The sequence below is a fragment of the Mandrillus leucophaeus genome, unplaced genomic scaffold, assembly GCF_000951045.1.
Source record: "Mandrillus leucophaeus isolate KB7577 unplaced genomic scaffold, Mleu.le_1.0 Scaffold51, whole genome shotgun sequence".
Taxonomy (NCBI): domain Eukaryota; kingdom Metazoa; phylum Chordata; class Mammalia; order Primates; family Cercopithecidae; genus Mandrillus; species Mandrillus leucophaeus.
Window position 1 is genome coordinate 3,167,240 of NW_012105475.1, and position 11,804 is coordinate 3,179,043.

General features: G+C 36.5%; 1 protein-coding gene across 1 annotated transcript in view; it reads right to left on the bottom strand.

Moving 5' to 3' along the window:
• SMCHD1 (structural maintenance of chromosomes flexible hinge domain containing 1) overlaps positions 1 to 11,804 on the bottom strand; it is a 167,075-nt gene that overhangs the window by 108,775 nt on the left and 46,496 nt on the right. Inside the window, exons 6-8 of the mRNA XM_011996333.1 lie at positions 7,081 to 7,195; positions 6,842 to 6,961; positions 627 to 793 (exon numbers count right to left, since the gene is read on the bottom strand). Coding sequence (XP_011851723.1) covers positions 627 to 793; positions 6,842 to 6,961; positions 7,081 to 7,195 — 402 coding nt within the window. The remainder of the gene's footprint in view (positions 1 to 626; positions 794 to 6,841; positions 6,962 to 7,080; positions 7,196 to 11,804) is intronic.

Here is an 11,804-nt window from a genome sequence, read left to right on the forward strand (position 1 = left end):
AAAAAAAAAAAAAAAAAATTAGAGCCATTAAATAACTATTCCTCTGATTTGGTCTAATGGGATATAGAGTCCCTACAAGTTTTACTGGAATAAAAACACATGATTATTTTCAGCACTAATGTCATACAGGCACATACATACATATATTATTTTAACAGGCTTGATGCATTCATTCACTTAATAAACATCTGACATCTACCATGTAGCAAGTATTCTGCTAGTAGACACTGGAGACACAGCAGTGAATTTAACGACAAAAATAAATATATATGATATGGAAGATTACGACAGGTGCTATGGAAAAGAAGCACAAAACGGGGTCGTGGAAGTGATATAGTGCTCAATTTGACAAACTGTGAAGTTCATTTTTAATTTTATAGTATTGTCAAAATCCTGTGCCTCAAATAATGCTCAGTACACTAGAGATGATCTATAAATACTTACAGAATAAAAGAATAGAGAGCTGTTTTAACACCAATATCAGAGTACTGGATAATATCAGAGTACTGGGAAGAAAATGAGATAGGAGCAAAAAGGATACCAAAGAGGCTTCAATGTATCTGTAATATTTTCAGTCTTAAAAAAGTTAAGTACCAACATTTCCTAAACCAAATATAATTACTTACGCTAACTGTCGTGTCCAAAGGTGGAAATAATTTTTCAAGTACTGTATGTGTTCTGGTTGTACCCCTGTGATAACCACAGCAGTAAAGCTATCTTTTTCCTTCTCCTCTATGATAAGATTATGTAGAAATCTTTCATCATCATTTGTAATGTGAACAGAATCAGAGGGCTACAAGAGTGAACACAAATACAACAGATTAAATCATCTAAATTATAATTATACAAATAGCTATTGCATCACATTTTAATGTGATTTACTTGGGAGTTTCACAAACAGGCTTCAGAAAAGCTTTTGGAGGACACTGGCCCAATATAACAAACTGGCTGAGCATGTGACAACACTGTGAAGACAAGGGAACTTTCACACAGACTGCTAAACTAGCATGCATAAAGAGCACCCTATCTTATAATGATAAACCAATTTTGGAATCATAAAGGAAAAGGTAAAGACAAATACCGAGTTTTAAAATGCCTTAAAAAATTGAGGACACTTACCTTAGGGTGGAATGAACCCTTGCTTGGGAGACCTACCACTTAACTTGGTCGGGACCAATGTCCAGCCCTCCATGTTCAAGAAAACTACAGGGCAGGCTGGACACAGCTAGCTAAGCCCAAACACATTGCTTAAAGGTAAAAATCATCCTGGACACCAGTCCACTTTCAGAGAAAATCTAAATATTCTCTGGAAGGGGGGTAGTAGGGGAATTTGAGGATAAAATTACAAACTTCTCAGTTTGTAGTATGAGTCTATGTTTTAAAAAATTCCAGGTCGGGTGCGGTAGTTCACTACTGTAATCCCAGCACTTGGGGAGGCTGAGGCGGGCAGATCACCTGAGGTCAGGAGTTCAAGACCAGCCTGGCCAACAAGGCGAAACCCCATCTCTACTTAAAATACGAAAGCAGCCAGGCGTGGTGGCATGTGCTTGTAATCCCAGCTACTAGGGAGGCTGAGGCAGGAGAACCGCTTGAGCCCAGGAGGCTGAGGTTGCAGTGAGCCAAGATCGCGCCACTGCACTTCAGACTGGGCAACAAGCATGTCTTAAAAAAAAAAACAAAACGACAAAAAAAACATGGTATGTGCGCACGCGTGTGCATGTGTGTGTATGTGTATACAGTCATATGCCACATAACATTTCTGTCAACAATTGACTGCAGTGGTCACATAAGATGATACAATATTGTAAAATCAGTGTACCTTTTCTATGTTTAGATATGTTTAGCTACACAAATATTTACCATTCTGTTACAACTGCCTGGGGTAACAAGCTGTACAAATTTGTAGATTAGGAGCAGTACCCTATACCATATAGCCTAGGTGTGTAGTAGGTTATGCCATCTAAGTTTGTGTAAGTATGCTCTATGATGTTCACACAGCAACAAAATACCCTAATGATACAGTTCTCAGAATGCATCCCTGTCCTTAAGTGATAGGAGACTATATCTACTGTGTATGTTGCTATATAGATTTAAAAACTGTGGAAATAAAAACAGATCAAACTATTCTATCTAGGAAATCAGTTGATTTTTAAAAATAAGTATGTATGATTACTTGCTTAACTAAAAACAGTGTTACAGCTCTGATTAATTTCTGATTAAAAAATAATAAATCCTTTAAGACCATACCCCTTCAAAACCATTCTAATGCATCTCTATACACTAAATTGCTAATATCACAGCTACAATATATACAAGTAACATTTCATACACTTTGAGTCAGTAGATTAGTCTGAATTTACTAATGATGCAAATTCATTATCCAAATATTTATCAAGCATCTTCTGTAAGTCCTATGCCTCAACTTGGGCCTAAGGAAGACAGGTTCAAGATAAATAAGACAGTGCCTTTGTGCTCTACAAATTCCATCTGGTAGGAAATGAAAAAAACAAATGATTACAAAACAATATGCCATTATGTATGAAGATATGAACCAAGAGCTACACAGGTAAAAAGAGGGTGACAGTCACCCAGCAGATGACTGATTAATAACATTCCAGACAAATGAGAACATGAATTCAAGAGCATAAAGGAAATAAGGTAGTTTTAGGATATATGATAAACATATGATAAAAGATAAGGCAGGATGGCTGAATTAGAGCAGTGGAAAGTGGGTGGAAGAGAGGATAGATGAAAGAAAATAATATAAAAGACAAAATTAAATGTGCTGAATGATTAACAAAAAGGATTATCAACTTTAACTGCATGGCTAGTGGATGCCATTAATTGAAAAGGGTAGTTGAGAGGGAGACAGGAGAAAGAGGGAATAAGAAAGGTTTACAGATAATATTTGATCTCTTTCTCTTAAGAGACAGGGTCTCTCTATGTTGCCCAGCTGGTCTTGAACTCCTGGGCTCAAGAGATTCTCCCTCCTCAGTCTCCCAAAGTGCTAGGATTACCGGCATGAGCCACTGTGCCCAGCCAATATTTGACTTCAAAGGTACCAAAAGTGAGTTATTCCTCAAACACCTAAGAAAGAACATCTAATTGAACCTGGAAATGAGTGTACTGGACATGATCAGTTGGTATTCATCACCCATTCCGACTACCTTTTACTGTACTCTCTTGGGCTGCAGAGGTTGGAAGGAAAAAAAAAATACTGTTTGGTTGTGGATGCAAATTAGGTTTCACCAATTAGACATACTAGCCAAAATCTGGACGCCAAAAATGAAGCAAAGGCTATTTCCTGAAGTTTCTTAAAGGTTTTCTGTTATCATACAAGGCACTGAAAGATCAGTAACCAGGTTTCAGGTTTAATGTGTCAAAAGGCCACTGCAGCCCTAGTTATGGCCAGAAATTCTGTTTTCCAGTCGTGGAGCAACTGTGGCAGTGAGAACATTCCAACTTTTGGATCACAGATACAGCAGTGAGTTCCTGAATTCCAGACCCAGCGGTGGTCCTCCAACTGAATGATTATAGCAAATGTTGCAGCATCCCTCCAGGATTAACTTCAGAGTCTTAGTATCATTCTTGAAGGCTTAGCCCATAACTCATTCCTTTGGCCCTTCCAATAATCAGGTAACCACCTGATTCCCTCTGTTAGATATTTTCTGTTTAAAGGGCCTAGGATGGTTTGTTTCCTTTATTGAAGCTAGCATGTTTCAGTGTCTCAGTCTTGAGAAAAGTTTTCACACGAAACACAGATTTGAGAGCTTTTGACATAAGTAGCAAATACACATCTTTAGAAAAGGCAAGACTATTGACTATAGAACAAGAACCACCAACTCCACTCACATTCTGAAAACTGCTCACAGGTCAGAGATACAAGGCCAACAAAAATAGGCTGGAAAAGACTGGTCATAAAAGGAAACGGACCAGGTACTTATGTTTGTTGGGTAGAACTAAGCACAAAATAAAGAAAAGGCTGGCAGAGAAATGGTGCTCCAGGAGACAGAGTTCTATACAAGCTTCCTAATACGCACACAGTTTTGAAAACCACTTAAATTCTCAATTTCTATTTCTCACCAGTTTTATCACGGCAACTAATATTTCCACCATTATATTTTACAGGGCTTTGTGGTGGTTAAGACAAGATGGAATACTGTTATGTAAAAATATCAAAATATGCAATCTGTTAAGTAAATGAAACAAAGAAAAGAAAGTCGTGTCCTGCACAAAGGTATATTAAGTTATCGAGAAAATAAAAGTGGGTAATAAAATGGAAAAAAAAAATCCAACCCACCAACTAATGAAAGAAAAGGTATTTTTTTTTTCACCTATCAAATGGCCAACATTTTGCTGCCCTTTCCCCTTCTCACTCTTTTGAAAAATAAATGGTCAGACATGTACTTCCATACGGTTGGAAATGTATGTGACTAGGGGTTTAACCTTTCTGACAAGCAATTTTGAAATACATGCCACGAACATTTTAAAAGTTCAAATTCAGGCTGGGCGTAGTGGCTCACACCTGTAATCCTAGCACTTTGGGAGGCCAAGGTGGGCGGACTGCCTGAGGTCAGGAGCTCAAGACCAGTCTGGCCAACATGGTGAAACTTCGTCTCTACTAAAAAAAAAAAAAAAAAGAAAAAAAGAAAATTAGCCGAGCGTGGTGGCATGAGCCTGTAATCCCAGCTACTCGGGAGGAATTGCTTCAACCAGGGAGGGAGAGGTTGTGGTGAGCTGAGATCATGCCATGGCACTCCAGCCTGGGCGACAGAGTGCAACGCCATCTCAAAAAAAAAAGTTCAAATTCATTATCACAGCTATTAAAATTATAACAATCTAAACTAAGGAAAAAAATTTTTAATTCAGGTAAAATGTTATGCAAAGATATTCACGGCAATGTCTTTACAATTATTGTAAAATCCTTTAAATAAGCCAAATGCTCAACAGAATCATGAAATTATGTTACAGTCATTGAAGGAAATGTTATAAAGCTACTAAAAACTGCTGTGTATCAAAACAATTTGTAAGATGGGGAAATATTCAATGTGTTAATTTTTAAAATGTGGGATCAAAACTATTAAGTAGGCCAGGCGCGGTGGCTCAAGCCTGTAATCCCAGCACTTTGGGAGGCCGAGACGGGCGGATCACGAGGTCAGGAGATCGAGACCATCCTGGCTAACATGGTGAAACCCCGTCTCTACTAAAAAAAGTACAAAAAACTAGCCGGGCGAGGTGGCGGGCGCCTGTAGTCCCAGCTACTCGGGAGGCTGAGGCAGGAGAATGGCGTGAACCCGGGAGGCGGAGCTTGCAGTGAGCTGAGATCCGGCCACTGCACTCCAGCCTGGGCGACAGAGCAAGACTCTGTCTCAAAAAAAAAAAAACAAAAAACTATTAAGTATATATTTTAAAAAGCTGAATTAGAAGGAAATTCACCAAAATGTTTCAGTAGGCTTCTCTAGGACTTGGGAGTATTTTTATCTTCCTTATGCTTTCCTATAAAGCTTCCTACAAGTTATTTTAGAATCAGAAAACCAATGTTCTAAAAGTTCAAAATTACTTTTTAAAAAATTTGTATTGTTTTTGAGACAGTCTTGCTCTATCATCCAAACTGAAATGTAGCAGCATGATCATAGCTCACTTGCAGCTGGGCTCAAGTGATCCTCCCACCTCAGCCTGCCAAGTAGCTGGGACTACAGGTGCGCAGACCAGCACACTCAGCTTTTCTTTTTCTTTTTCTTTTTTTCAGTAGAGACAAGGTCTCCTATGCTATAGAGGCTGGTCTTGAACTCCTGAGCTCAAGCAGTCCTCCCACCTCAGCTTCCCAAACTAGTGGTACTACAGGACTGAGCTACCATGTCCAGCCCCAAATCACTTTAAAATAAAGATTTTCCCATAACTCCAACACTTTCGGAGGCCAAGGTTGGAAGATTACCTGAGTCCGGGAGTTAGAGGCTGCAGTGAACTGTGATAGCACCACTACACTCTAGAGGGACAGAGTGAGACTCCATCTCTTAAAATAATAAGTAAACTAACTTATATATTAAAGATTTTAGATTAAAAATCATGTTTCAGGCTGGGCATGGTGGCTCATGTCTGTAATCCTAGCACTTTGGGAGGCCGAGGTGGGCGGATCACTTGAGGTCAGTTCAAAACCAGCCCGGCCAACATGGTGAAACCCTGTCTCTAGTAAAAATACAAAAAAAGTAGTGGGGTGGGTGTGGTGGCAGGCGCCTGTAATCCTACAATCCCAGCTACTCGAGAGGCTGAGGCAGGAGAATCTCTTGAACCTGGGAGGTGGAGGCTGCAACGAGCTGAGGTTGCGCCACTGCACTCCAGCCTGAGCGACAGAGTGAGACTCCATCTCGAAAAAAAAAAAAAAATCATGTTTCAAACAGAGTTGAAGGGATACACAATAAATATACCATTTACTTGCCACTAAGATTCAAATTTTTTAACATTTTGTCATATTAACACAAGAATTTGAATGCAAACTTGTAACAGCAATCTCTCATTTATTTCTCTTGAGGTCCAATCTCCTGAAAGTACATTACCCTATTACTGTTTTTCTACTCTATAATTTTATTATATAACAAAGATTTTAAAATCCAAATTCAGACCAGGGAAAAAAGTTTACAATCCTACAAGCAATTTACAGAAAGCTTAGTAAGCTTTATGAGACAACTTGTCTGAAGATTTTGGCTTGAGAAAGCCCATTTTTGTTGCTAGCATGACTAAAGGAAAGGGTAACTATGAAAATTTCATACCTTCAAGTTAAGTTCTGTCCTACCGTCTATCCAAAGGAGTAAATTTACAATTATGAGTCAAAAATGTATTGTACCTTTCTGTTTCTAATATATCCACTATATATTGCCTCTTTATTTTTCTCCTTCTTCTCAAAATCTTCTTTAGAAAGCACAAGCTCATGAACATCTTGGGAATCTGCAGGTTTGCTTATCATCTGTTAAATATTAAAAAGAGTACTTTTTAAATTCCTAATAAACTGGTTAATGCATTTAGACAGAGTCAACTTCAAAATCTTTTGATCAACTTTCATTTCTAAGAAATCTTTTTACTTACTCTGGCTGATTGTCCAACAAAGAAGACAGCTTGCTTGCCCCCAACACCAAAATAGGAAATATCACTATTTAAACTGCGTGGCACTGGTACTGGACGAACATATCCTGAATGATCACTAAAATAAAACATTACATTAATGCAGTGATTTTAATCAAGCTAGTTAAGTGTCAAAAGAAACTTTCATTGTGCTTGTATTCAGTGTTAATGAAATGATCACCATGCCTGCAAACACCCCTAACTGAAAGGTGAAATAATCAGTGTCAAGACATCCACTCCAGTTCATCTCAAAGTGTAGTCCCCAGGCCAGATGCACTAGCTTTACCTGAAAACTTTTAAGAAATGTAAATTCTTGGGCTCAGTCCTACTAAATCAGAAAATCTCTCAGCAAACAGGACTAAATAAGTATTTTTATTATCCTTATGCCTCTAAAACTTTCCTTCAAAACTGTTTGCTACTTCAAAACTTCCTAAAATATTGTCTGAAGAATAATGGTAATTAGAGCAAAGGAGAGTGTCACTTCCATATATCATGATAAATGAAGAGCTCTGAGGGAACACTGCACCGTAACAACATTCTGAAGAAGAGGCACCACTGGTCTTTCAAAATATAGGCAAAGTCTCCAGGGACATCATCCCCCAATATCAGAAAGAAACAGAATGGAAGTGAAGCTGGAACCACTATTAAACTCAATGGAAAGATTAAAGAGCAGGTGTGACAAAGCTGGAGAGAATTAGAGAACAGAAAGATGCAAAGAATGTAACCACAGGAAACAAAGAAAGAAAACAAAACTGAAAAAATCAAAGTGGTGTTAAAAGACATAAATGACCAAAGCAAAATATCTCACACAAGATTAAATGTAGTTCTAGAAACAGAAGGGACAGAGAACGGAAAACAGCTGTAAATATGCTTGAACCAGTATGACATGGCTTCACAGATCCAAGAAAACGAAAAGAGCCCAAACAAGATACATAAAAAGAAATCAACATCACTGTAAACACCAAAAACCAAACAGAAGAACTAGAAAATAGGCTGAGAGATAAGACAGGATAAAATAGATTAGCAGGCTTTGACAGTGACAGTATAAGACAGAGAGGAATATTATCTCTGCAGTGCCTGAAAAAAATCTGTTAACCTAAAATTGTCAACTAGAAAAAAATTAAGAATTTATAGATTAAAAACCAAAGTAATTTACCACCAGAAGACTTGTTCTAAATTAATGTTCCTACAAGCACAATCTAACATACAAGAGGTCACCATAATACAATACAAACAAAAGTAATTTTTTTAAGTACTACATATGAGACATTTACTGGTGTGGTGAAAAAGTGGTATGTGTATATCGTTGAATTTCTAAAAAGTCACACTTTACATACCTTCAATAACAAAACTGTCATTTCAGGAAGAGAGTGACCAAAGCTAATGAAGTCCTTAAGTTGGGGGAAGGAAAATACTTTTAATCCTGAAATCTAAATATGCATGATAAAATTTCAAAGAAGATCAGAGAAGATATAAATTCTAAAATATTAAAAAGAAAAAAGGTGGATCAAGAAAATGAAACAGCAGAAGACAATAAATTTAAGAGAAAACAAAGAAACAGAAACAAAGAATGAGATAACCAAAAACATTTTAATCGGTATAAAAAGTCCTATCCTCATATATAAATAATCAAAATAAACATAAAGACAACATTGAGCAGATAGGACACTGTAATACCAGAGATACAAAACAACAAAAGCACCCAAAAGAGTATGCCCTCACAATACCCCCTCAACATCTACAATCACATTCCCACACAACACACACAAACTGTCGACACAAAATAACACACACAAAATGCCTCCCCACACAACCCTGCATTTATACAAAACACCTCACACAATACACAAACATATCACTACTTTGTTTTTCTTTTTTCCACTTTTTTTTTTTTATTATACTTCAAGTTCTAGGGTATATGTGCATAACGTGCAGGTTTGTTACATATGTATACTTGTGCCATGTTGCTGTGCTGCACCCATCAACTCGTCAGCACCCATCAACTCGTCCTTTACATCAGGTATAACTCTCAGTGTAATCCCTCCCTACTCCCCGCTTCCCCCTCCCCATAATAGGCCCTGGTGTGTGATGTTCCCCTTCCTGAGTCCAAGTGATCTCATTGTTCAGTTCCCACCTATGAGTGAGAATATGCGCACACCACTACTTTCAACAGAAACAGACACCACGATGCTACAAAGCATACACACTGACGATTAAAAAAAAAAATCTTAAGTCAGAGAAAAACAGACAATATGTTCTGAGATATAAAGATAAGACTGACAACAGATTTTTTCTTATAAATGATGCAAGTTGGTAGAAAATTGAGTGACATATTTAACATATAGGTTTGAGTACCCCTTATCCAAAATGCTTGGGACCAAAAGTATTTCAGATTTCTGATTTCTTTTCCAGTTTTGGAATAGACGCATTATACTTACCAGCTGAGCATCCCAAATCTGAAAATGCAACATCTGAAATGTTCCAATAAGCATTTCCTTAAGTGTCATGTTGGTGCTCAAAAAATTTTGGATTCTGGAGCAGTTCAGATTTTGTATTTTTGAATTTGAGATGCTCAACTTGTACTTAAATTTTGTTAAAGTCAAGCTCAAACTAGATGCTCAGCAAAACTATCTCTGGAGTTTGGGGGGAAGAGAGAGATCGTATCAGACATACAAAATCTGAAAAAAATTCACTAAGAACAGACTGAATTTATAAGAGAATGTTTAGAAAGATCTTCTCAGAAAGGAAAACAACACTAGATAGATTTACACAAAGGAATAAATACAAGCTCTAGTAAATATGGTAAATATGTGGGTAAACATAAACTGGTTCAAAGACTCAGATTACGCATGCAAATGTTCATAGCAGCATTATCAAAAGACAAAAGGTAGAAACAACTTGTCTCCATTCATCTACGAACTGATAGACAAAATATAATATGGTTGTACAGTGAAGAATTATTCCACCATAAAAAGGAATGAAATTCTGATACATGCTACAACATGGATGATCCTCGAAAATTAAGCTAAGTGAAGTAAGTCACGGATGACAAATACTGTATAACGACAAATACTGTACACTTCCACTTAAAGGAGGTACCTTGATTAGGTAAATTCATTGAAAACAGAAAGTATAATAATGGTTACCAGGGGCTACAAGTGGGAGCAATGGGGAGTTACTGTTTAATGAATAAAGCTTCAATTTGGGGGTACAGGGTGAAAAAACTTTCGGAATACATAATAAAAATAGTTGTAAAAGACTGTGACTGTAATTAATGCCATGGAATTATACACTTTAAAATGGTTATAACTGTAAATATTATGTTATTTATATCTTACCACAATTTTTAAAAAGAGAACTGCTTTAAAAAGGGACAGAACAGTGTGCTGTTGGAACACAGAGCAGATGTGTACAGTTTAGCAAGAAAGGTCAGGAAGTTGAGAAGAAGCCTTTTTACATTAAGGAGAGAGGCAAATGATTATTTAAAGCTAAATAACAATACTGTACTTTGACATTGATGCCAAAGTAAAATGTATAAAAACAAAAGTACAAAGACCAAGATAGCATAAATGGAAGTATACTGTTGTGATGTATTTATATGTGAAGTGGTTTAGTATTACTTAATACAAACTGTGATAAATGAAAGAGTTATACTATGAATCCTGGAGTTTCCAGTAAAGTAACAGCTATAATTAATAAGCCAAAAAGGAAATAAAATGGAATCTCTCTCGCTCTTGCTCTCTCTCCCTCACACACACACACACACACACACACAATGAATCTGCAATAAGGCAGGAAAAAAAGAAAATGGGAACAAAAAATAGGCAGGAAAAATAAAAAATAAATTAACAAAGATGGTAAACTTAAATCTCAACACATCAATTATCCAATTAAAAGCAACTGATCTAAACACTCCAATTAAAAGGCAGAGATTGTTAAATATTAAGACACAAATATGCATTGCCTAAAAGAAACCCTCTCTAAATATAAAGAGACAATAGGTTAAGAGGTTGGAAAAAGATTTACCATTTTAACACTAATGAAAAGAAAGCTAGAGTGAATATATTAACACCAGACAAAGTCAATAAAAGACACCAGGAAATGAACAAAGAACAATTAAACAAATAAATGAGTAAATAAAATAGACTATCACTCTTTGTATTATTACATTTAATTACATTATGGATGTAATAATATCCAGTATTATTTTCTTTTCTGGATAATGTAATAATAACCAGTATTGTTTTCCTTTCTGAAGATCTTTCTAAACATTCTTTTATAATTTGAGTCTGTTCTGCATGAATTTTTTTCAGATTTTGTATGTCCGATAGGATCTCTCTCTTTCCCCCAAAACCCAAAGATAGTTTTGCTGAGCATCTAGTTTGAGCTTGACTTTAACAAAATTTAAGTACAAGTTGAGCATCTCAAATTCAAAAACACAAAATCTGAATGCTCATTATACATTCAATTACATTAAATGTAATAATACAAAGACGCTAAATGAAACTGTAAACGTGGTTATAAAACATGACCCAACTATATGTTGTCTATAAGAAACCCATTTCATATATAATAATGAAGGTAGGTTAACCAAAACCCCATCAGTACATCACCATCATCATCAAAGACCAGAGGCAGATAAAACCACAAAGATGGGGAAAAAGCAGGGCAGAAAAGCTGGAAATTCA